Source organism: Phyllobates terribilis, unplaced genomic scaffold (genome assembly GCF_046119375.1).
Source record: "Phyllobates terribilis strain yellow unplaced genomic scaffold, ASM4611937v1 Scaffold_9__5_contigs__length_417890890, whole genome shotgun sequence".
Classification (NCBI taxonomy): domain Eukaryota; kingdom Metazoa; phylum Chordata; class Amphibia; order Anura; family Dendrobatidae; genus Phyllobates; species Phyllobates terribilis.
In genome coordinates, this window is record NW_027362769.1 from 390213299 (window position 1) to 390240522 (window position 27224).

The following is a 27224-nucleotide window of genomic DNA, read 5'->3' on the forward strand; positions in this document are numbered from 1 at the left end:
GATCAGGGTGGCCCTGAGGAGGGACGGGGGAAGGGGGGGGGGGGCAGAGATCAAAGCTACAGGGATGTATTTTGGGAGGAAGATGTTCTCAAACCTAAGTGTTTGTGGTCAGCATCTGCCAATGAATATGAAGTAAAAATAGCCTTGGAGCAGAGTTGGAGAGTGAATAGCAGACCCCAAAGAGTCCACCAGCCTGTTCTATAGAAACGAAGGTGGTGAATGGGGTCGAACGTAATAAGGGCATGGGGGAGGGCCTCAAGAAAAGGACTGACTTGCTAGGGTTGACCAAATGAAAAGGTTCTACAGTTCAAAGACCTGATTCATCAGTTGCATTTCTTTGCACTTTTCTTTTTTGACTTGTGGTGTTCGTTGATTTTTTTGTGCCAAATTCATAAAAATGGTGTATGCGATTCATATATTTTGCACAATGCTCAAAATTGCATTTTTTCCTTTCTTTAACTGTTTTTGCAGCTACTTAGCAGGAAAAGTCACACGTTTCACAAAATACGCAAAACTAAGATTACTCCAGGAGGGAATGGTGTAAAGTTGCACCAAATTTTGTAATTCGCAATTAATGAATCTGTCTAATACATCTGGAGAAGCCTGATTGATGTAAAAATCAGAAAACTAAACTACAAAAAACAACCTGAAAAAAGGCGCAATTCGTTTGATGAATTTGTCGCAAATCATAAAGTCACTAATTGAGACTAATTCATTTCACAATAGAGCAGAAATGCAAATGCAGCCATGCTCTATAGGAGCAGAAGGAAGCCTGCTATATAGTCCCAGCAATAGACAGGGACTCTAGTAGAACCAATCTACTGCCAGCAATGCTTCTCCAAAAAGGAGGCGGTCGGAAGGTGTCCAAAATATTGAAAATAATGGCAGACTGGAGGGGAAAGTAGAGAAACCCACACAAACCCTACAAAAAGTGCTAGTAGTGCAAGAAAAGCAACTATGCTGCCATGAGGTTGGGGCCTGTCCATGCTCCAAAGTGGTCATAACAATTGTAAAAAGGAGGTAGAACCCCTCTATCTAAATGCCACTCTCAAAAACCCCAATCCTAAATTCTACCACAATATAGTTAAGGAGAGGGTGTGTAAAGGACATATTGATATTCATGCTATAGCAACTCCATTTTGTCTGCTTGTTTCAAAATCATGTTATTATCACTTCTTGCATAACATACTTCTTTCCTTCTTTTCTCATGCTTTACATGGAACTTTCTCACACTAACTTTTTCTCACAAGTACATTTTGTCAGACACCCTGCTCCTGTTATCTAACTAGTCTAGGCCAGGATTGACCTTGTAAATTTACATCATGCTTCAAACTAACGATGATAATATGACCATATATGTGTTTCTGTAATAATTGCACTAACATTGGCTCAAGCCTGTAGTACTGTAATATGGCTGTAGGTGATTGGCTATTGATATACTCAAAACAATATAAAATGCTAAGCAAAATAAACGGGATCAGAAATTCATTGAATCCTCCCATACAGAGCACTGTCTCCGTCTGGTTCCCTGTTGGATTGCACAATCAACATAATAATTTGACACTCACTTGGTCAACCGTGAAGGGCCATTGCCCTCCCTCAACAGGTGAAATCAGACAATACTTTCCTGTCTGGCATGTTGGCCACCCACAGGGTCACCCCCTCTGTGTCTTTGCATATTTAGTGAGCTATGGGGGGACAAGTGATCGTAGAGCAGTTGGCACCCCCAGAGAGGTCACACTAGGGAGGCGTTCACGCAGTGGCCTCCCTGGAAGTTGATAGAAAAGAAGTGAGTGACATTCGTGCCACCGAATAAAATGATGAATCAGAACTAAAAAATGGAAAAATTGAAAAATGCAGAAGATCTGATGCAGGTCGTGTCTGCCTCCTATAGACACTATGCATGAAAACTGAGCTGCTTGGTGTCGGAGAGAGGTTGTAACTAGTGATGGGCGAGCACTAAAATGCTCGACCCGAGCAATGAGCCCAATGTAAGTCTATGGGAAACTCGACCATTTTTCAGGCGGCTCCCCCGGAGGTCGGCAGAGGCCTAAAAATTGCCCAAATCGATGGGAACAGTGCTCAAATGACATGGAAACAGCATGGGGAAGACCCCTGGAAGCATTTCTGATTCCAAGGTCACTGCTGTCAATAACGCTGTCAGAGGTATTACGCCACTTTTACAAACTCACAATAAAACATACAAAAACTAAACCAAAATGGATTTTCCTGGGAAATATGTTAAGGAACATCCTTTCCAGGGTAATGACTTGTATATAAGGCAAAATAAGTAACCAAAAACAAAAATATTCCTCCACACCTTGGGCTATGTTCACACGTAGCGTTTTTGATACGTTTTTGCACTTTTGCATTGCTTTCAACTGTAACAAATGCATTCACTGGGAAATGTCATTTTAACATTTTTCAACCTTATCTGGCCATGTGGTGTGTGACACATCATCTGACACATCCTGTTTCTTTATGAAGGAGGGACTCTGAAATTCACAAAGGCTATTTTTATAGGGCTATCAGGCGGCCGTTACTATTCTTAAAGGGCCAGCAGTCGGCCCTCACTATTCTTAGAGAGCCATCAACCGGCTATGCTTTGCTGTTCCCATTACTAAAGAGTGGGTCTCCTATACTGTTATTGCGTATGCAGTGAGTTTCAGGTCTGCCCAAAATTTGAACGCACCCCAATACCCCTTTGAAAATTTGGACTCACCCCAATGCACCTTGGAAGAGACGTAGAGGGCCTTATGAAAAATGTTCCCATTATTAGGAAGTGGGTCTCCCATAGTGTTGGCCTATGCAGTGAATGCAAGGGCTGATTAAAAAAAATTGGGAGGCACTCCAATGCCCCTTGGAAGAGACATAGAGGGCCTAATGAAAAAATGTTCCCATTATTAGGAAGTGGGTCTCCCATAATGTTGGCCTATGCAGTGAATGCAAGGGCTGCCAAAAATTGGGAGGCATTCCAATGCTCCCTGGAAGAGACGAAGAGGGCCTCATGAAAAAATGTTCCCATTATTAGGAAGTGGGTCTCCCATAATGTTGGCCTATGTAGTGAATGAAAGGGCTGCCAAAAATTGGGAGGCATTTCAATGCCCCTTTGAAAAGACGTAGAGGGCCTCATGAAAATATGTTCCCATTATTAGGAAGTGGGTCTCCCATAATGTTGGCCTATGCAGTGAATGCAAGGGCTGCCAAAAATTGGGAGGCATTCCAATGCCCCTTTGAAAAGACATAGAGGGCCTCATGAAAAAATGTTCCGATTATTAGGAAGTGGGTCTCCCATAATGTTGGCCTATGCAGTGAATGCAAGGGCTGCCAAAAATTGGGAGGCATTCCAATGCCCCTTTGAAAAGACATAGAGGGCCTCATGAAAAAATGTTCCGATTATTAGGAAGTGGGTCTCCCATAATGTTGGCCTATGCAGTGAATGCAAGGGCTGCCAAAAATTGGGAGGCATTCCAATGCCCCTTTGAAAAGACGTAGAGGGCCTCATGAAAAAATGTTCCGATTATTAGGAAGTGGGTCTCCCATAATGTTGGCCTATGCAGTGAATGCAAGGGCTGCCAAAAATTGGGAGGCATTCCAATGCCCCTTTGAAAAGACGTAGAGGGCCTCATGAAAAAATGTTCCCATTATTAGGAAGTGGGTCTCCCATAATGTTGGCCTATGCAGTGAATGCAAGGGCTGCCAAAAATTGGGAGGCATTCCAATGCCCCTTTGAAAAGACGTAGAGGGCCTCATGAAAAAATGTTCCGATTATTAGGAAGTGGGTCTCCCATAATGTTGGCCTATGCAGTGAATGCAAGGGCTGCCAAAAATTGGGAGGCATTCCAATGCCCCTTTGAAAAGACGTAGAGGGCCTCATGAAAAAATGTTCCCATTATTAGGAAGTGGGTCTCCCATAATGTTGGCCTATGCAGTGAATGCAAGGGCTGCCAAAAATTTAGAGGCATTCCAATGCCCCTTTGAAAAGACGTAGAGGGCCTCATGAAAAAATGTTCCCATTATTAGGAAGTGGGTCTCCCATAATGTTGGCCTATGCAGTGAATGCAAGGGCTGCCAAAAATTGGGAGGCATTCCAATGCCCCTTTGAAAAGACGTAGAGGGCCTCATGAAAAAATGTTCCCATTATTAGGAAGTGGGTCTCCCATAGTGTTGGCCTATGCAGTGAATGCAAGGGCTGCCCAAAATTGGGAGGCACTCCAATGCTGCTTGGAAGAGACGAAGAGGGCCTCATGAAAAAATGTTCCCATTATTAGGAAGTGGGTCTCCCATAGTGTTGGCCTATGCAGCGAATGCAAGGGCTGCCAAAAATTGGGAGGCACTCCAATGCTCCTTGGAAGAGACGAAGAGGGCCTGATGAAAAAATGTTCCCATTATTAGGAAGTGGGTTTCCCATAATGTTGGCCTATGCAGTGAATGCAAGGGCTGCCAAAAATTGGGAGGCATTCCAATGCCCTTTGGAAGAGACGTAGAGGGCCTCATGAAAAAATGTTCCCATTATTAGGAAGTGGGTCTCCCATAGTGTTGGCCTATGCAGTGAATGCAAGGGCTGAAAAAAAAATTTGGAGGCACTCCAATGCCCCTTGGAAGAGACGTAGAGGGCCTCATGAAAAAATGTTCCCATTATTAGGAAGTGGGTTTCCCATAGTGTTGGCCTTTGCAGTGAATGCAAGGGTTGCCAAAAATTTGGAGGCTCTCCAATGCCCCTTGGAAGAGACGTAGAGAGCGTCATGAAAAAATGTTCCCATTATTAGGAAGTGGGTCTCCCATAGTGTTGGCCTATGCAGTGAATGCAAGGGTTGGCAAAAATTTGGAGGCTCTCCAATGCCCCTTGGAAGAGACATAGAGAGTGTCATGAAAAAATGTTCCCATTATTAGGAAGTGGGTCTCCCATAGTGTTGGCCTATGCAGTGAATGCAAGGGCTGCCAAAAATTGGTAGGCACTCCAATGCACCTTGGAAAAGACGTGGAGGAGGGCCTGATGAAAAAATATTCCCATTATTAGGAAGTGGGTCTCCCATAGTGTTGGCCTTTGCAGTGAATGCAAGGGCTGCCAAAAATTTGGAGGCTCTCCAATGCCCCTTGGAAGAGACGTAGAGGGCCTCATGAAAAAATGTTTCCATTATTAGGAAGTGGGTCTCCCATAGTGTTGGCCTATGTAGTGAATGCAAGGGCTGCCAAAAATTGGAAGGCACTCCAATGCACCTTGGAAAAGACGTGGAGGAGGGCCTCATAATAAAATGTCCCCATTAGAAAGAAGCAATGAGGCTGGGATGTGTGTAATCACCCTGTATGGTTCCTTGTTCCATCTCATCATGCTCTGTGGCGACCCTGAGGGTTCGACCGCCACAGGAATGCTGCACTTCTCTAATGGAGTGTGGTGTTCCTCCTCTGAGGTAAGGCCAGTGTGATAGTCGTGACCCAGCCCTTGCATCCAACACCACATTTCTCCATCAGAGGGAGCTGGTATGTACTTGGTGCTGCTCTCCTGGTTACAGGGAGACTGGGGAACACAAAGTAGTAGGAACCAGTTAGTGGGTGTGGGTGGAGGACTTACAAGTTAGTTACACCTTAAATTTGATATTTAATAGAAAGATATCTTGGCTCTTTGTTCTTGGCTGTACTCTGAATGGTGTCAGAACGTGATCTCCTACCCTGAAAGTGGATCCTATGTGGGCCTGCAGGGGATGGAGACACGGCCCTAGTCCCTAGGCCTTGGGATGATGGGCAGGCGGGAGATAAGGAATATCTCAGCCCGGTCGAGGACCATGAGCAAGAAGGCCCGGAGCTTTAAAGTGTAGCTCCCCAGCAAATGGGTCCCGGGGAGGATGCAGACGGAGCGGAGTACGCCACCTGTCCTCGCCTACCTGATCTATTCAGAGGGATTCCGGCTACAAGAGGGGTACCGGCCCCCGACACCCGACCTTGCACTCCAAGTCCTGGTTGGGAAATCCCGGTAGGCCCTGAGGATTCCACCAGGCATTGGATGGAGAGGAATTGCCACCCGTGCCCTAGTCATGAGAGGAGCTCAGAGGGAGACCCAGCCTATCTACACACGCACAGACGGGAAAGGGTGAAGTCTGTAGTGCAGGAACACTCTGGCGTAGGGTCACTACTGAATGCTGGACTTCCTCGGAGGTAGTCGGCCCCCCGTCCCTGGTAGCCGCAGGACTCCGCGGGGAGCAGGGAGTCGCCTTCCCGCTGTTATCTCTAAATGAGTAAAACCTTGGAAGTTCACCCCTATGGTCTCCGAACTGTTCATTATGCGCCATACCATGCGATGCAGTGCCCGTACTCCCCGCACTACTACCCCCTCCATCCTGTCTGCCTGCCCTGTGGCCTTGCTCCACCTGTGGGGAGCAGTGAGAACTTTGGCCGCCATGACACCAGGCCTCGGCGAACTGCGGCGGTGCTGGTGGCCCTTCACCAGGTACCACAGGTGGCGTAGTCGTTAAATAAATCCACTCAACCAGACGAGCCCACAACATCATCTCTTTTTAAACTGTGACGGCCCTGAGCACGGGTCGAGCCCGGGCCACGGCTGCATCCCACCTCTCCATCACAGGGCCCGACACCGAGTCCCCCAACACCCACGGTAAAACACGGGCTTGCAACGGACTGAGGTGTCACAGCTCCGCCTGCAATACATCTTCTTTGATTGTGAGCAGAGAGCGTTTCAGAAGACAGAGAAGCGGGATGGTGACGCTAATTATGGCGTCATCGCCGCTGACCATCTTGGTGGAGTCCTCAAAGTTTTGGAGGATGGTATATATGTCTGACATCCATGTCCACTCCTGAGGCCTTATGTGTGGAGTCTGAACTGAATACCGACGGCCTTGTTGATGATGGTAGTCAACAACTGCCCTCTTCTGCTCACAAATCCTTCCCAACATATGCAGTGTAGAGTTCCAATGCGTGGAGACATCACACACCAGTCTGTGAGTCGGAAGCTGCAATTAGAAAATGGGCACACAGGCAGCATACTTTGACAAGCAGATCCGGCAGCTCTGGGTAGGTTTTGAAAAACAGCTGAACCACGAGATTAAGCACAAGGGCCAGGCATAGTACATGTGTGAGCCTGCCTCACCTCAGAACCGCCTCCAGGTTCCAGCCATTGTCATGCATGACGGTTTGTCACTTAAGCATACTAGCTTCAGCACAGCCTGTTGCCGCTTGCCTGTGGCAATGCTGCAGTGCTTCCAGCTTGTGACTGATGTGGTCATTTCGGATATGAAGGCTTAAGAGGAGGAGGAAGATGAGGAGAATGAGGTGCAGGAGCTGTAGACTGTGGGGGCAACCATGATTGACCAAGGGCCCGCAATCCTCAGCGCCGGGAGGATGTGTTCAGTCCCAAGGTCTGACTGGGTCTTGGCTTCCACTATGTTAACTGTAATGCACACGCCCGGGCTGAGCGGCGTGTGCGTGTGATTCCACTGGACCGTGCCGGAGAGTGAATGCCTGGAGGGGTGTAACTAGGTATTCACCCGATCCGACCAGGGTCGCACAACGGCATACGACGCCAGTGCACCAAGGAGGAACCGAGCAGAGGGACCAGGTGCTACTCCAGGACAGACCCCGGACACGGCTGTTGACCCACACAGGGGAATACAGGAACAGACTGGTAGGCTGGCACACAGACTGGTGGGAATAGGCAGGCACGACTGGTATGCAGGCAGGCGGGTATGCAGGCAGGGGGGTAACTAGCAGGTAGGAACACAGGGGGAATAGGACCCAGTACACACTGGGACTCAGGAACAGAACCACAGATGTGGCGGACAAACACAGCAGAGTGAGGTCACCCAGAGAGGTGAGCGAGAGCAGGGCAGGACAAGACTGCCTGGAGTGGTGAGCAAAGGGTTAGAGCTGAGCGAGACTGCCGGAGCAGTGAGCAAGGAGTCAGAGCAGGACGAGGCCGTCTGGAGCGGTGAGCAAGAGTAGAGCAGGACGAAGCCGCCTGGAGCGGTGAGCAGGAGTAGAGCAGGACGAGGCCGCCTGGAGCGGTGAGCAAAGGGTCAGAGCTGAGCGAGACTGCCGGAGCAGTGAGCAAGGAGTCAGAGCAGGACGTGGCCACCTGGAGCGGTGAGCAAAGGAGTCAGAGCAGGCTAGAACCGCCGGAGCAGTGAGCAAAGGAGTCAGAGCAGGCTAGAACCGCCGGAGCGGTGAGCAAAGGAGTCAGAGCAGGCTAGAACCGCCGGAGCGGTGAGCAAAGGAGTCAGAGCAGGCTAGAACCGCCGGAGCGGTGAGCAAAGGAGTCAGAGCAGGCTAGAACCGCCGGAGCGGTGAGCAAAGGAGTCAGAGCAGGCTAGAACCGCTGGAGCGGTGAGCAAAGGAGTCAGAGCAGGCTAGAACCGCCGGAGCGGTGAGCAAAGGAGTCAGAGCAGGCTAGAACCGCCGGAGCGGTGAGCAAAGGAGTCAGAGCAGGCTAGAATCGCCGGAGCGGTGAGCAAAGGAGTCAGAGCAGGCTAGAACCGCTGGAGCGGTGAGCAAAGGAGTCAGAGCAGGCTAGAACCGCCGGAGCGGTGAGCAAAGGAGTCAGAGCAGGTTAGAACCGCCGGAGCGGTGAGCAAAGGAGTCAGAGCAGGCTAGAACCGCCGGAGCGGTGAGCAAAGCAGAGCAGGGGGGACAGGGCTCTGTTCACACAGAACAGACAGGAAGGGAAAGGCAGAGCCAGATACCCACAGGGTACTTGCAGTGAAGTAGCGAGTGGACCACAAACTCACAAACGGGAGTACAGAGACAACAAGCAGGAGTTAGGTTCGAGTTCAGACTCTGCAGAAAAAGGAAGGGAACGGACATAGAGGCAAAACAGGTAAAGGATAGGAGAGAGTTCAGACTGGAACTGAGTGTACGGAGGAGACCGACACTGCAGCGGAATACAGGAGCGGGTCTGGGAATACGGCCCCCAGAGAGGCGGGACGAACAGGCATGGAGCGTGTTCAGACAGGACAGACAAGATACAGGAGCGGGTCTAGGTAATCGGCCCCTAGAAGGCGAGAGGAACAGGCTAGGAGCGTGTTCAGACAGGACAGACAAGATACAGGAGCGGGTCTAGGTAATCGGCCCCTAGAAGGCAGGAGGAACAGGCTAGGAGCGTGTTCAAACAGGCCTGGAAATACAGCCTCCAGTATAGGCAGACAAGAGAACACAGAACGGGACCTGGCACCTTCAGAGTGCAAGCACACACTGAATGAAACACAATGCTCAGGCAGGGATTGATTGGAGCAGCTGAGTTGTATACCAGGTGACAGACAGCAATAGGCTGAGGACGCACAAGGGGTGTGACCCACAGCAGGTACAAAAAGCAGGAAGTGATCGGGCGCCGCCCTTAAGCAGCAGAAATAGACACAAACAGACAGCATGGAGGGAAGCCAGAGAGACATTCTGGACTGGAGAACAAGTGCGCTCTCTTGCACAGTGGGAGATGGACCACTATGCAAGGACGCCGCCAGGTATGTTACAGTACCCCCCCCTTACGCCCCCTCTTCTTCAGGCCTGCCAGAATCTTCCGCAGGGAATTCGAGGGCCAATCCTTCACTTCAAGGAGATCACTTCCACTGTCCACAGGAAAAACTGATCTCATCTGGTTAGCTAGGATGCTACCTCCTATCCAGCCATCCTCAGCAACAGACGAAACGGGTGGAGTACCAGGAACAGCACACAAGGAAGTCTCTCTCCACATATTTTCAGGTGGCACCCCAGAGGGTACAGGAGACAACTGGAAGTCCTCCACCGGGTTGGAGGGGGACAGAGACTTGGGGGTAATCTCTGCTTCGAGGTACATCTTGTCAAGCTCACAGGAAGAAATAGACGGGTTATCAGGTACATAATGAGGAAAAGTCACTGTCTCTTTGTTATCTGGTGGTACCCCGGAGGATTCAGGAAACAACTGGAGGTCCTCTACCGGGTCAGAAGAGTGCAGAGGCTCAGAGAAAACATCTGCTTCAGAGTACACTAGGTCGGACTCACTGGACGAAGCAGGCGAGGTATCGGGTACCGAGTATAGGAAAGTCTCTGTCCATTCACCACCAGGTGGCACCCCGAAGGGTTCTGGAGACAACTGGAGGTCCTCCGCCTGGTCAGAGGGGTGTAGAGACTCATGGGTAACCTCTGCTTCAGAGTACACTAGGTCGGACTCACTGGACGAAGCAAGCGAGGTATCAGATCCAGGATATAGGAAAGTCTCTGTCCATTCACCACCAGGTGGCACCCCGAAGGGTTCTGGAGACAACTGGAGGTCCTCCGCCTGGTCAGAGGGGTGTAGAGACTCATGGGTAACCTCTGCTTCAGAGTACACTAGGTCGGACTCACTGGACGAAGCAAGCGAGGTATCAGATCCAGGATATAGGAAAGTCTCTGTCCATTCACCACCAGGTGGCACCCCGAAGGGTTCTGGAGACAACTGGAGGTCCTCCGCCTGGTCGGAGGGGTGTAGAGACTCGGGAGTAACCTCTGCTTCGGAGTACACTAGGTTGGACTCACTGGACGAAGCGAGCGAGGTATCAGGTACAGAGTATAGGAGAGTCTCTGTCCTTTCACTACCAGGTAGCACCCCGAAGGGTTCTGGAGACAATTGGAGGTCCTCCGCCTGGTCGGAGGGGTGTAGAGACTCGGGGGTAACTACCACTTTGGGGTACCCATTGTCAGGCTCACAGGACGAAGCGGACAAAGTATCGAGTACCAGGTGTAGAGAAGTCTCTCTCCATTTGTCATCGAGTGGTATCCCGGAGGATTCAGGAGGCAACAGGGGGTCCTCCGCCAGGTAGTAGAGGTGCACAGACTCTGAGGTAACCACAGCTTTGGAGCATCCTTGGACATGCACACCGGTTAAAGTGGGTGAAGCATCTGATGCCGGGTGCAGGAAGTTCTCCTGTGTGGAGTCTGGATGGGCAGAAGTCTCTTCGGGCAGGAGAACTGGTGCACTACCCACGCACATTACCCGTTGGGGCTTCTCCGGGATACAGGGAGATGAAGCTTCAGTAGGGACTTCAAGGTTGGGGTCAGGAGGTCTCAGGGAGGACAGACCCTGGCGTGACGGCATGCCTCTACGTCTAGCACGTCTGGACTGCCTCTTGAGGTTGGGAGAAGTATTCCGGAAAGCGTTGTCACCCTGTGAGGATTCTGGGTGGGCAGTAGTCTCATTGGGCTGGAGGACTATTGCGCTACCCACGCACATTACCCATCGGGGCTGCTCCGGGATATTGGGAAGTGAAGCTTCATCAGGAGCCTCCGGGTTAGGATCATCGAAGACCATTAGAAAGGCCACCAGGAAGGCCATTAGGTCCAGGAGGATCGGATCCTGTGTTTCCCATAGGGGGTTGATCCATTCCAAGGCATCACCCGCTAGGTTAGACATAATGAATCCCACCTTAACCCGATCGGTGGGAAAACAAAGAGGGTAGAACTTGAAGTGTAGCATGCATTGCTCCACAAATGCACGACACTGTCTTGGATCCCCATAGTAACGTGGCGGATCCGCAGGAACGAGAGCAGATAGATCCATCTGGACGGGTGCGTAATTCGCCTGGAACTCAGCTTAAGGGAAAAAAAAAATATTTATTTATTTTTAATGCATGTATTCACTAGAAAACATCTCAGAGAGCGAAGGCCGTTGGGCTTAACGGGAACCATGGCCTGAGCATGCTGTAATGCACACGCCCGGGCTGAGCGGCGTGTGCGTGTGATTCCACTGGACCGTGCCGGAGAGTGAATGCCTGGAGGGGCGTAACTAGGTATTCACCCGATCTGACCAGGGTCGCACGACGGCATACGACGCCAGTGCATCAAGGAGGAACCGAGCAGAGGGACCAGGTGCTACTCCAGGACAGACCCCGGACACGGCTGTTGACCCACACAGGGGAATACAGGAACAGACTGGTAGGCTGGCACACAGACTGGTGGGAATAGGCAGGCATGACTGGTATGCAGGCAGGCGGGTACGCAGGCAGGGGGGTAACTAGCAGGTAGGAACACAGGGGGAATAGGACCCAGTACACACTGGGACTCAGGAACAGAACCACAGATGTGGCGGACAAACACAGCAGAGTGAGGCCACCCAGAGAGGTGAGCGAGAGCAGGGCAGGACAAGACTGCCTGGAGTGGTGAGCAAAGGGTCAGAGCTGAGCGAGACTGCCGGAGCAGTGAACAAGGAGTCAGAGCAGGACTAGGCCGCCTGGAGCGGTGAGCAAGAGTAGAGCAGGACGAGGCCGCCTGGAGCGGTGAGCAGGAGTAAAGCAGGACGAGGCCGCCTGGAGCGGTGAGCAAAGGGTCAGAGCTGAGCGAGACTGCCGGAGCAGTGAGCAAGGAATCAGAGCAGGACGAGGCCGCCTGGAGCGGTGAGCAAAGGAGTCAGAGCAGGCTAGAACCGCCGGAGCGGTGAGCAAAGGAGTCAGAGCAGGCTAGAACCGCCGGAGCGGTGAGCAAAGGAGTCAGAGCAGGCTAGAACCGCTGGAGCGGTGAGCAAAGGAGTCAGAGCAGGCTAGAACCACCGGAGCGGTGAGCAAAGGAGTCAGAGCAGGCTAGAACCTCCGGAGCGGTGAGAAAAGGAGTCAGAGCAGGCTAGAACCGCCGGAGCGGTGAGCAAAGGAGTCAGAGCAAGCTAGAATCGCCGGAGCGGTGAGCAAAGGAGTCAGAGCAGGCTAGAACCACCGGAGCGGTGAGCAAAGGAGTCGGAGCAGGCTAGAACCGCTGGAGCGGTGAGCAAAGGAGTCAGAGCAGGCTAGAACCGCCGGAGCGGTGAGCAAAGGAGTCAGAGCAGGCTAGAACCGCCGGAGCGGTGAGCAAAGGAGTCAGAGCAGGCTACAACCGCCGGAGCGGTGAGCAAAGGAGTCAGAGCAGGCTAGAACCGCCGGAGAGGTGAGCAAAGGAGTCAGAGCAGGCTAGAACCGCCGGAGCGGTGAGCAAAGCAGAGCAGGGAGGACAGGGCTCTGTTCACACAGAACAGACAGGAAGGGAAAGGCAGAGCCAGATACCCACAGGGTACTTGCAGTGAAGTAGCGAGTGGACCACAAACTCACAAACGGGAGTACAGAGACAACAAGCAGGAGTTAGGTACGAGTTCAGACTCTGCATAAAAAGGAAGGGAACGGACATAGAGGCAAAACAGGTAAAGGATAGGAGAGAGTTCAGACTGGAACTGAGTGTACGGAGGAGACCGACACTGCAGCGGAATACAGGAGCGGGTCTGGGAATACGGCCCCCAGAGAGGCGGGACGAACAGGCAAGGAGCGTGTTCAGACAGGACAGAAAAGATATAGGAGCGGGTCTAGGTAATCGGCCCCTAGAAGGCGAGAGGAACAGGCTAGGAGCATGTTCAGACAGGACAGACAAGATACAGGAGCGGGTCTAGGTAATCGGCCCCTAGAAGGCAGGAGGAACAGGCTAGGAGCGTGTTCAAACAGGCCTGGAAATACAGCCTCCAGGATAGGCAGACAAGAGAACACAGAACGGGACCTGGCACCTTCAGAGTGCAAGCACACACTGATTGAAACACAATGCTCAGGCAGGGATTGATTGGAGCAGCTGAGTTATATACCAGGTGACAGACAGCAATAGGCTGAGGACGCACAAGGGGTGTGACCCACAGCAGGTACAAAAAGCAGGAAGTGATCGGGCGCCGCCCTTAAGCAGCAGAAACAGACACAAACAGACAGCATGGAGGGAAGCCAGAGAGACATTCTGGACTGGAGAACAAGTGCGCTCTCTTGCACAGTGGGAGATGGACCACCATGCAAGGACGCCGCCAGGTATGTTACATTAACCCAGTGTGCCGTCAGCGAGATGTACGATCCCTGCCCACAAGCACTTGTCCACGTGTCCGTGGTTAGGTGGACTTTCCCAGTAACTGCATTGTTGAGGGCACGGCTAATGTTGTGGGACACGTGCTTGTGTAATGCGGGGACGGCACACCGGGAGAAATAGTGGCGGCTGGGGACCGAGTACTGAGGGACGGCCACCGCCATCAGAATGCGGAAAGCTTCCGTCTCCACGAGCTTAAAAGGCAACATTTCGAGCACAAGCAATCGCGAAATGTGGGAATTTAGTAGTGTGGCCTATGGGGCGTACGCTGTGTATTTGCAATTTTCAAAATATGAATTTTATGCCCTTAAATCAGAGAGATATGTCACACAAAATAACATTTCCAACATGTCTACTTTATATCAGCACAATTTTGGAACCAAATTTTTTTTTTATTAGGGAGCTATAAGGGTTAAAAGATGACCAGCGATTTCTCATTTTTACAACAAAATTTACAAAAACATTTTTTTAGGGACCACATCATATTTGAAGCCACTTTGAGGGGTCTTTATGGCAGAAAATACCCAAAAGTGACACCATTATAAAAACTGCACCCCTCAAAGTGCTCAAAACCACATTCAAGAACTTTATTAACCCTTCAGGTGCTTCACAGGAATTTTTGGAATGTGGAAGAAAAAAATGAGCATTTAACTTTTTTTCACAAAAATGTTACATTAGACCCAATTTTTTTTTATTTTCACAGGGGTAACAGGAAAAAATGGACCTCAAAATTTGTTTCCCCTGAGCACGTAGATACCCCATATGTTGGGAAAAACCACTGTTTGGGCGCACGGCAGAGCTCAGAAGAGAAGGAGCGCCATTTGACTTTTTGAATGTAAAATTTGCTTGAATAATTAGCGGACACCATGTTGCGTTTGGAGAGCCCCTGATGTGCCTAAACAGTGGAAGCCCCCCACAAGTGACACCATTTTGGAAACTAGACCCATCAGGGAACTTATCTAGATGTGTGGTGAGCACCTTGAACCCCGAGGTGCTTCAAATAAAATTTTCACATTTTTCCCACAAAAATGTTTTTCAGTGGATCTTCATAAGGGTAACAGGAGAAATTGCACCATGCAGTTTGTTGTGCAATTTCTCCTGAGTAAACAGATGTGCCATATGTGGGGGAAAACCACTGTTTGGGCACATGGCAGGGTTCGGAAGTTAAGGAGCGCCATTTGACCTTTTGATTGTAAAATTTCCTTGAATAATTAGCGGACGCCATGTTGCGTTTGGAGAGCCCCTGATGTGCTTAAACAGTTGAAACCCCCCACAAGTGACACCATTTTGGAAACTATACCCCTCAAGGATTTTATCAAGGGGTATAGTGAACATTTTGAATCCAGAGGTACAACACAGAATTTGATAACATTAGGTCATCATATTGAACAAGTTGTCATTAGTCTTGAGCGCAAGTGCTCGCTATTTGAGTTTGCATCGGGTACTCAGGTTTACACCATGCATTACGGGTGCTCGAGTGACATGCTCGAGTCCCCGCTCGCATGTTTCATGGTTAGTAGACGCCCAAAATAAAACATGCGGGGATCACTCGTGCATGACAGACAATCCCCGTGAGGTTTTTTTGGCCACGAAGCATATGGGGCAGAGACTCGAGCACCCGCAATACTCAATGCATACCCGCGCACCCGATGCAAACTCAAGTAGCGAGAACTTGCGCTTAACACTAGTCGCCATATCGTCATCTATTTTTACTTTTGAAAAAAATCCCAACTCCATCACAACCCTAACCCTAACACAACCCTAACCCTATCCCAACACTAACGCTAACCCTAACCCTTCGGGTCGGTGTGATTACAGCGATACCAGAATCATATCGGGTTTTTATGATTGACAGCTGTCACACACTAAAAGACGCATTTTTTTGCAAAATCAAGGTTTTGCATCGCCATATTTAGAGAACTATAATTTTTCCATATTTTGGCCGACAGAGTCATGTGACAGCTTGTTTTTTGCGGGATGAATTGACGTTTTTATTGGTGCCATTTTCAGGCACGTGACAATTTTTGATCACTTTCTATTCCGATTTTTGGGAGGCAGAATAAACAAAAACCTGCAATTCCAGAATTTTTTTTAATGTTTTTTTCTTATTCTGCTACGGGTGTGGTAAAATTGATAAGGCAGCGTTATTCTTCAGGTCAGTACGTTTACAGCAGTACCACATTTATATTGTTTTTCTATGTTTTGGCGCTTTTACACAATAAAAGCTATTTTATAGAAAAAAATATTTTTTTGCATCGCTTTATTCTGAGAGCTATAACTTTTTTATTTTTTGGCTGATGGAGCTGTATGGCAGCTTGTTTTTTGCGGGACAAGATGATGTTTTCAGCGGTACCATTTTTATTTATATTCGTCCTTTTTATCGCGTGTTATTCCTTTTTTTGTTTGGCAGTATGATGATAAAGCATCGTTTTTTACGTTGTTTTTTTATTTTTATTTTTTACCGTGTTCACTAAAGGGGTTAACTAGTAAGACAGTTTTATAGGTCAGGTCGTTCTGGACGTGGTGATACCAAATATGTGTACTTTTATTGTTTTTTTTTTTTTTTCCATTATATTTATTGATGGGTACATTATATTTTTATTTTTGGTGGATTATTTTTTTTTATTTTTTTTTAAATATTTTTACAATTTTTTTTTTCATTTTCAACACTTTATGGACTTTTATTCTGTGGCCCACTCTGGGACTTTCACTTTTTTTATTTTGATAGCCTGTATAGCACAGGAATGCAGCACTATTCCTGTGCTATACAGGCTGTTAGTGCTGCACAGGGAAAAGATAGTTTGGTCATGCACTGCGCATGACCAAAGAATCTTCCTGCTGTCTGGTGACCCGTATGTTGTCATGACAACATCGGGTCATCATGGCAGCATCCAGGAAGCCGCGGCAGACAGCGCTGGAGGCCAGAAGAGGAGGTGAGTATTCCGATCACCTCCCCTTGCCATCGCGATGCTGCGATTGACTTCGATCGCGCATTAAGGGGGTTAATGTGCCGTGAGCGGTGCGGGACCGCTCCCTGCACATAGTACCGGGTGTCAGCTGTGACTATCAGCTGACACCCGGCGGCGATCGCCCCGCACCGCTTATGTGCGGCGCGATTGCCATATGACCTAATAGTATGTCATTGGTCCAATTGGTCCAGGTCACCAAGATGTACTATTAGGTCATACGTCAGAAAGGGATTAATCTTGATTTCTTTTAGTGTTTCTTAAAGCCCTAAAGTTGATATTTGAAAAGACTTTAGTTTTGTGCCATGTCTATGATCTGCTTTTTTTCAACAACATTAAACAACTGAATGAACATCCTCCGAGCCCGGTGATTCCATAATTTTTGCCAGGGGTTATATACAGTTGAAACCAGAAGTTTACATACGTTATATAAAAGGACACATCTGCATGTTTTTCTCAATATCTCGCATGAAATCAGAATAAACCTTTCCCGTTTTAGGTCAATTAAGATTACCATAATATTTGCCAAATGCCAGAATAATGAGAGAGAGAATGTTTTAAGGCATTTTTATTACTTCCTGCAAAGTCAAAAGTTTACATACATAAGATTACTATGCCTTTAAACAATTCTGTGCTGCCCATATGATGATGTCATCTGTTTGAAAGCTTCTGATAGGTTTTTAGGCAACATCTGACTTAATTAGAGACACACCTGTGGATGTATTTTAAGGCACACCTGAAACACACTGCTTCTTTGTGTAGCATCATGCGAAAGTCTAAAGTAATCAGCCAAGATATCATGAAGAGAATTGTGGACTTGCTCAAGTCTGGCTCATCCTTGGGTACAATTTCAAGATACCTAAATGTCCCTCATTCATCTGTAAAAACAATTATACACAAGTACAAACAAGATGGGAATGTCATACCGCTCAGGAAGGAGACGAGTTCTGTGTCCCAGAGATAAACGTGCTTTGGACCAACATGTGCATATCAACCCAAGGACAAAAGCAAAAGACCTTGTGAAGATGATGACGGAAGCTGGTAAGATTGTGTTAATATCCACAGTGAAACGAGTACTGTATCAACATGGGCTGAAAGGCCACTCTGCCAGGAAGAAGCCATAACTCCAAAAGAAACATCAAAAAAACAGATTAATGTTTAGAAATGCACACAGGAACACAGACTTTAATTTTTGGTAGACATGTCCTGTGATCTGATGAAACTAAAATGTAACTTTTTGGGCATAATGAACATTGTTACATTTGGAGGAAAAAGGAAGAAGCCTGGAAGCCTAATAACATCATCTCAACTGTGAAAACGGGGGTGGCAGCATCATGTTGTGGGGTTGTTTTGCTGCAAGAGGGACTTGTGCACTTCACAAAATAGATGGCATCATGATAAAAGAAGATTATGTGGCAATACTGAAGCAACATCAGTACTGAAGACATCAGCCAGGAAGTTAAAGCATTGGCGTAAATGGGTCTTCCAAATGGACAATGACCCGAAGCATACTGCCAAAATGGTAACAAAGTGGCTGAAGGATAATAAAGTCAATGTTTTGGAGTAGCCATCACAAATCCCTGATCTCAATGCTATTGAAAATTTATAGGCAAAGCTGAAAAGGCTGCGAGCAAGGCGACCTCCAAACCTGGATCAGTTACACCAGTTTTGTCAGGAGGAATCGGCCCAAATTCCCACCAACTATTGTGATAAGCTTGTTGAAGGATATCCCAAATGTTTCACCCAAGTCATTCAGTTTAAGGACAATGGCATCAAATGCTAATGAAATGTATATAAACTTTTGACTTTGTAATAATAAAAATGCCTAAAACATTCTCTCACATTATTCTAGCATTTAGCAAATATTAAAAATTATGGTAATCCTAATTGACCTAACACGGGAAAGGCTTATTTTGATATTGAGAAAAACATGCGCATGTGTCTTTTTATATAGCGTATATAGTTATATGTTGATACACACAAATTTTAATTTAAATGTTACTTTTTACATATTGTATTAGGATCTTACCATAAATCTTCTTGCAGTGAAACAACTTCTCATCCTTATGTTGACTGGAGACCCCTCTACAGATGAAAGTGACGTCTTTATGTCTCTCCATATGGGGTATGAAGCTCAGGGATGATGAGAACTGACGTCCCACCACTTGTGATTTGATCACGTAGGATGTATCCAGTAAACTCTCCTCTTCTTCTGTATGTTCTTTCATCTGAGACGTCTGGATCTCCTGCTCCTGTCCAGGTCTTCTTATCAGCCAGGTCACACACAGTTCCTCGGGGGCGTTATCCACTGTGCAGTACAGGGCGGCCCCTTCTCCATCAATCAGCTTAGGAGGACCCGCAATATCTCTTGCTTTGAATGGTCCATTAGCTGAAAAAAAAACAGTATAGAAATGCTCAGATGTTTCATTCATTATTGTTTAAACTACAATATTGTATTTCTCTTCTGTACACTCTTTAACACATAGTAGCATTACCTTTCCTCTTCTTTTTTCTTTTCCACAAAACACCAGCGATGATAATAATTATCAGCATAACCACCATAAGGACAGAACAGGCAGAGATGATCCCGGCCGAGATTCTGTCTGGAGAAATGGAAGAAGATACTGAAGGGAGGAGAGGACTATCTCATCACTGAGAAACACTTATTAGTCATTTCTTCTATATCGATGCTACAAGGCTAAAAGTTAGATGACAACAGATAACACTAAAGCTCATTGTACTATTTATTTCTTCAGGATAATTTTACAACAATGTGAGCATTACACCATGGAGAGTCAGCTGTCATCACCAGTACCTTCATAGACGAGCTGTAAGTCCTCCTGTAGAGGTTCTTCAAGGGAGTCATGACGGACTATACAGGATAAGGTCTTGGTCTTTGCAGTTGGTGTGAATGTCACAGAGCTTGTCACATTGTAGGTGCCATCTTTATTTTCCACTGGTTCTCTAAGTATTGAATTGTTTTGGGTTTTTTCATCTAAGGTCCACGTTATTTCAATATCCCGTGGAAAGAAGCTGGCAGCCTCACAGAGCAGGGTGTTCTCACTTTCTTTATAGACAGCTTTTTCATGTAGTACAATCATAGGCCTGACTGTGAGGAACACACAAATTATATCAATAATCATAACATTATATGAAATTAGTTATAGCAATTAGAGTAGTGGAAAATCAGAGAAGAATGAGGATCAGATTAAAATGGAGATTTCTCTCCTCTAGTGGCACGTGAAAGGAGCCTCTGCCGTCAAGCCTCCCCCATATAATATTATCTGGTAGTTATCACCTGTTCTGTGGGTATATTTGTTATGATCTGCTACCGGGACTAAGGAAAGACAGGAGATCTGTCCCTACAATATAACTAAACTCGATCCCTACGATGTAACGGGGAACCTGATCCTGCGATCAGACCCGCTAAAGTCCTCGGCTAGTCTGAACGAAGACCTATAGATGTGAGGAAGGGATCCCTTCAAGAACTAGGGACTGGGAAAAGTTGGACACCTCCTAGCAGAAATAGTAGCAGTCACAGACAAACACACAACAAAAGCATGGAGGTCAGAAGACCTAGCAAAACTAACAGAGAACGGTAACAGAGCACCAAGCTAGCTCAAGAGTAGAAAATACAATGAAGTCCAGCAAGGCCAGGAGGGCGGAGCCGGATTAAATAGGCAAAATGGTCATGTGACCAGCAAACTAAAAAAACCTAACAGGAGAGTTCTAACAGTACCCCCTCTTCTAAGAGGATCCTCCAGATCCCCTAGGCCCAGGCTTATCAGGAAACCTCCTGTGAAACGCTCTGACAACTCTGGAAGCAGAAACATCATCCGCCCTCACCCATGAGTTATCCTCAGGTCCGAAACCCTTCCAATCGACGAGATACTGCAAACTCCCTCTATACCGTCTAAAATTTAAGATGCGGGAAATTTCATATTCCCCGTCCTCCACCACCGGAGGAACAGTGGCAGAGGCGTCACCATCCGACACGTCAGCTCTTTTCAACAGAGAAACATGAAACACCGGGTTAATCTTCCAGGAGGTAGGAGCCTCCAACCTAACAGCAGATTGGTTAACTATCTGAAGCACCTTAAAGGGCCCTATGAACTTGGGACCCAATTTTTTAGAAGGAATCCTCAATCGCAGATTCTTAGAGGACAACCAAACCATGTCACCAACAGCAAACAAAACCTCTTGCCTTTTTCTATCAAAGTACCTCTTAGATTTTTTGTTAGCCTCCTGAAGATTACCACGTACATCCGTCCAAACTCTCTCCAAATCACCGGAAAAACTCTCCTCCTCAGGCACAGCCAATATCAATTTTGAGAATGACCCAAAAGACGGATGTCTCCCAGAACAACAAAAAAAAGGTGAACACCCAGCAGAAGAGGATGTATGGTTGTTAAGAGCAAATTCAGCAAGTGGCAGAAACTCAGACCACCCCTCTTGATTGTCTGCCACAAAACAACGCAAGAACTGCTCAACATCCTGGTTCTTCCTTTCTGTCTGGCCATTAGACTCAGGATGATATCCGGATGAAAACGACAAATGAACTCCCAACCTGTCACAAAAGGCACGCCAAAAACGAGCCACGAACTGAGGTCCTCTATCAGAAACAATGTCAGTAGGAACACCATGTAGTCTGACAATTTCCTTGACAGAGGCCTTAGCGAGTGTCTTAGCGCAAGGCAGTTTGATGAAGGGAACCAAGTGACACATCTTGCTAAAACGGTCCACGACCACCCAGATGACCGTGAAACCTTCAGAGGGGGGAAGGTCAGTAATAAAGTCCATAGCCAGATGTGTCCAAGGTGCACTAGGAACCTCCAGAGGGCAAAGCAACCCCGCAGCAGGAGCATGCGAAGACTTGGATTTAGCACACTCAGTACATTGACGCACCCACTTAATGACTTCCTTCTGCCATCCAGGCCACCAAAAACTGCGACCCACAAGTCTCTTGGTCTCAGAAATTCCTGGGTGACCTGCCATCCGAGACTCATGACACTCAACAAACAAATCTCTCCAAAAGGTCCTAGGCACAAACAACCTCCCATGGGGAGTGTTAGATGGGGCATTCTCCTGAGCTTTAAGAATCTCATCTTCCAAAACGGAGTCCAAAGCAGCAATCACAACACCTTCTTGTAAAATGCTCTCCTCTTCCTCCTCAGCACCGACCATGGGAGAAAAGCTGCGAGACAAAGCATCCGCTTTAACATTCTTGGTACCCGGGATGTAAGTAACGGAAAAATTAAACCGCGAGAAAAAAAGTGCCCACCTAGCCTGACGGGCATTCAAGCGCTTGGCAGCATCAAGATAGATCAGATTTTTATGATCAGTGAAAACCTGAGTGGGAAACTCAGCACCTTCCAAGAGGTGACTCCAGTGTTCAAATGCGAGTTTAATAGCCAGCAATTCCTGATTACCAATATCGTAATTAAGTTCAGTCTCAGAAAATTTTTTTGAAAAAAAGGCACAGGGATGTATTCCATCCTTATTTTCCTGAGACAACACCGCACCGACCCCCACAGTGGAAGCATCAACCTCAACCAAAAACGGCTTAGTCACATCAGGCTGCATAAGGATGGGAGCAGAGGTGAACCTCTCCTTAAGAAGCACAAAAGCCTCAATGGCCTCAGAAGTCCACTGAACCGCATTAGCACCTTTCCTGGTGAGATCGGTCAGCGGTTTGACAATAACAGAAATTTTTTTTATGAATTTTCTGTAATAATTGGCGAACCCCAAAAACCTCTGTATCGATTTCAAACCAATAGGCCTAGGCCATTCCTGCACAGCTTGAACTTTAACCGGGTCCATCTCAAAGCCCTCGCTGGAGATAATGTAACCCAAAAAACGAATTCTCTGTACAGCGAACTCACATTTCTCCAGCTTAGCAAAAAGCGAATTGTCCATTAATAACTGTAATACCTCACGTACGCTCCGCCAATGAGACTCCAGATTAGGCGAATAAATCAGAATGTCATCCAAATACACAACCACATTTTTGCCGATCAAAGGTCTAAGGATGTCATTAATAAGATTCTGAAAAAATGCTGGTGCATTGGTAAGACCAAAAGGCATAACCAGATTCTCAAAATGACCCACCGGAGTGTTAAAAGCAGTCTTCCATTCATCACCCTCCTTCATGCGCAACAAATTGTATGCCCCCCGGAGATAAATTTTAGAGAACCACTTGGCCCCCACTAACTGGTTAAACAAATCAGGAATCAATGGCAGTGGGTAAGGATTGCGTACAGTAATTTTATTAATCTCACGAAAGTCCAGACAAGGACGTAACCCGCCATCTTTTTTTTTTACAAAAAAAAATCCAACAGCCACAGGAGACTTGGAAGGCCTAATGTGACCAGCGGCCAAGCTTGTCTGTATGTATTCCTCCAAAGCCTTTCTCTCAGGAATAGTAACATTAAATAAACGACTTTTAGGAAGAGTCGCTCCAGGGACAAATTCAATGGTACAATCATAGTCTCTATGGGGAGGCAAAATTTGTGACTCCTCCTCAGAAAAAACTCTCCAAAAATCCTGAATAGGTACAGGCAATTCTCCCCTATCCAAAGCTGCAATACGCCCGTTACAACACTTGTCATAGCACTTAGGGCTTTAGGACTTAATTTCATTGGTAGACCAATCCAGTACAGGATTGTGCAATTTTAACCAGGGCAACCCCAATATTACTGGAGAAGGCAAATTATCCAATACCACTAAATCCAAATTCTCTTGATGAATACCATTAATAGTGAGGGGAAATTCACAGACCTTATGAGTAACACTCTTCAAGGGAGAGCCATCAACAGAAATCACAGTAATAGGGGATGACAAAGTTTTAGGTTTTAATTTAAGTTTTTCCAAGAATCCCCCATCAATTACATTCAGAGTAGAACCGCAATCCACAAAAACCCGAAATTCAATTAATTCATCCTGAGCAGCAGTAGTCGCAGATAGGAATACACCCTTAGTATTTAAACAGGCTATTCAAGCATGACTGACCATTTTTTTTTCTTTCTTCATATGAAGCACACAGTTCTTAATAAAATGACCAGAATTTCCGCAATAGAAACACAAACCTTCAGAAAGCCTGCGGTCTTTTTCCTGAGAGCGGGGTGCCATCGCCCCAATCTCCATCGGCTCCCCTTTGTCAGCACAGACCCTCTCAGAAGTCGCTGCTGACATATCAGAGGATTTGCTCTCATTAACCCTTGCACGCAGTCTCCTGTCCACCCGTATAGCTAATTGCATTGCCTCCTGCAAGTTTCCAGGTGTGGGATAAGCAATCAGTAAATCCTTAACCCTTTCACCTAGCCCTGCAAGAAACAAGCTTTTCAAAGCTGAATCGTTCCACCCCACCTGGGCAGACCACCGACGGAAGTGAGAACAATATTTTTCCACATTACCTGATCCCTACCTCAGATGTCTCAATTCAGACTCAGCAGATGAGACACGATCAGGATCATCATACAACAGACCCAAAGCAGAAAAAAAACTATCCACTGATCTAAAGCACGGATCACTAGGTTGGAGAGAGAAGGCCCATCCCTGAGGATCTTTGCGCAAAAGTGACATTATGAACCCTATGCACTGTGATTCATCACCAGAGGATCCGGGTCTCAAACGAAAATACAATAAACAAGCATTTTTAAAAGAAAAAAAATCTTGTTGTTCGCCAAAAAATAGATCAGGCAGACGTACCTTTGGTTCCACAAAATGTGCTCCAGAACAGCTACTCACGTGTTGATGGAGCTTGGCCACCTCCAGAGAGAGTCCCTGCAAGCGTTGAGCCAAATCTTGAACCGAGACCATGATGGAAAACTGGAGGTTTTTTCCTTAGAGAAAATTTTTTTTTTTTCTTTTTCTTTTGGCTGGACTTACTGTTATGATCTGCTACCGGGACTAAGGAAAGACAGGAGATCTGTCCCTACAATATAACTAAACTCGATCCCTACGATGTAACGGAGAACCTGATCCTGCGATCAGACCCGCTAAAGTCCTCAGCTAGTCTGAACGAAGACCTATAGATGTGAGGAAGGGATCCCTACAAGAACTAGGGACTGGGAAAAGTTGGACACCTCCTAGCAGAAATAGTAGCAGTCACAGACAAAAACACAACAAAAGCATGGAGGTCAGAAGACCTAGCAAAACTAACAGAGAACGGTAACAGAGCACCAAGCTAGCTCAAGAGTAGAAAATACAATGAAGTCCAGCAAGGCCAGGAGGGCGGAGCCGGATTAAATAGGCAAAATGGTCATGTGACCAGCAAACTAAAAAAAAAACTAACAGGAGAGTTCTAACAATATTCTTATAACTGGAATATCTCCTTAACCCCCTAACACAATATCACTTACATGTGTGTGATTGCAGGGGTGATTGCTGGTGGAGGGAGCTCAGGAGCTGAAATCTCTCCAAACACAGCAGATACCGGCTATATTAAATAGCCGGCGTCTGTCTCTGTCAATCTTTGATGGCAACATTTAAATGGTATGCCCACCACTGCACTTGCTTATTAGCTTCCATAGGTGCCCTGTGATGTTATCACGGGGTGCCTATGAATTACTGTGCCAGCCGGGGGGTCTGAAGAAGGTCCCCATCGCAGCCACCTTGGTGCTCCTCCTGAAGCTTATATACGATATATGCCGAGCTGCAAATGAGACTGAGACTTACACTATATACACTGCTCAAAAAATAAAGGGAACACTTAAATAACAGAATATAACTCCAAGTAAATCAAACTTCTGTGAAATCAAACTGTCCACTTAGGAAGCAACACTGATTATCAATCAATTTCACATGCTGTTGTGCAAATGGAATAGATAATAGATGGAAATTATTGGCAATTATCTAGACACCCTCAATAAAGGAGTGGTTCTGCAGGTGGGGACCACAGACCACATCTCAGTACCAATGCTTTCTGGCTGATGTTTTGGTCATTTTTGAATGTTGGTTGTGCTTTCACACTCGTGGTAGCATGAGACGGACTCTACAACCCACAGAAGTTGCTCAGGTAGTGCTGCTCATCCAGGATGGCACATCAATGCGAGCTGTGGCAAGAAGGTTTGCTGTGTCTGTCAGCGTAGTGTCCAGAGGCTGGAGGCGCTACCAGGAGACAGGCCAGTACACCAGGAGACGTGGAGGGGGCCGTAGGAGGGCAACAACCCAGCAGCAGGACCGCTACCTCGGCCTTTGTGCAAGTAGGAACAGGAGGAGCACTGCCAGAACCCTGCAAAATGAACTCCAGCAGGCCACAAATGTGCATGTGTCTGCACAAACGGTGAGAAACCGATTTCATGAGGGTGGTATGAGGGCTCGACGTCCACAGATGGGGGTTGTGCTCACAGCCCAACACCGTGCAGGACGCTTGGCATTTGCCACAGAACACCATGATTTCTCAAAGTCGCCACTGGCGCCCTGTGATCTTCACAGATGAAAGCAGGTTCACACTGAGCACATGTGACAGACGTGACAGAGTCTGGAGACGCCGTGGAGAGCGATCTGCTGCCTGCAACATCCTTCAGCATGACCGGTTCGGCAGTGGGTCAGTAATGGTGTGGGGTGGCATTTCTTTGGAGGGCCGCACAGCCCTCCATGTGCTCACCAGAGGTAGCCTGACTGCCATTAGGTACCGAGATGAGATGCTCAGACCCCTTGTGAGACCATATGCTGGTGCGGTTGGCCCTGGGTTCCTCCTAATGCAGGACAATGCCAGACCTCATGTGGCTGGAGTGTGTCAGCAGTTTTTGCAAGATGAAGGCATTGAAGCTATGGACTGGCCCGCCCATTCCCCAGACCTGAATCCGATTGAGCACATCTGGGACATCTTGTCTCGCTCCATCCACCAACGTCACGTTGCACCACAGACTGTCCAGGAGTTGGCGGATGCTTTAGTCCAGGTCTGGAAGGAGATCCCACAGGAGACCATCCGCAACCTCATCAGGAGCATGCCCAGGCGTTGTAGGGAGGTCATACAGGCACGTGGAGGCCACACACAATACTCAGCCTCATCAGGAGCATGCCTAGGCGTTGTAGGGAGGTAATACAGGCACGTGGAGGCCACACACAATACTCAGCCTCATCAGGAGCATGCCCAGGCATTGTAGGGAGGTCATACAGGCACGTGGAGGCCACACAAAATACTCAGCCTCATCAGGAGCATGCCCAGGCATTGTACAGAGGTCATACAGGCACATGGAGGCCACACACAAAGGAAATTACATCAAAGTTGGATCAGCCTGTAGTGTGTTTTTCCACTTTAATTTTGGGGGTTGACTCCAAATCCAGGCCTCCATTGGTTAATAAATGTGATTTCCATTGATGATTTTTGTGTGATTTTGTTGTCAGCACATTCAACTTTGTACAGAACAAAGTATTCAATGAGAATATTTCATTCATTCAGATCTAGGATGTGTTATTTGAGTGTTCCCTTTATTTTTTGAGCAG

The 27224-nt window shown here is 47.4% G+C and overlaps 1 protein-coding gene across 3 annotated transcripts in view; it reads right to left on the bottom strand.

The window, feature by feature from the left end:
* The window catches only part of LOC141162503 (uncharacterized), an 88681-nt gene that overhangs the window by 39756 nt on the left and 21701 nt on the right, over positions 1 to 27224 (bottom strand). For all 3 annotated transcript variants that reach the window (XM_073648676.1, XM_073648675.1, XM_073648677.1), the window contains 3 exons: positions 19591 to 19884; positions 19271 to 19378; positions 18805 to 19164 (listed from right to left, as the gene is read on the bottom strand). In XM_073648676.1, the coding sequence (XP_073504777.1) occupies positions 18805 to 19164; positions 19271 to 19378; positions 19591 to 19884 (762 nt within the window). The remainder of the gene's footprint in view (positions 1 to 18804; positions 19165 to 19270; positions 19379 to 19590; positions 19885 to 27224) is intronic.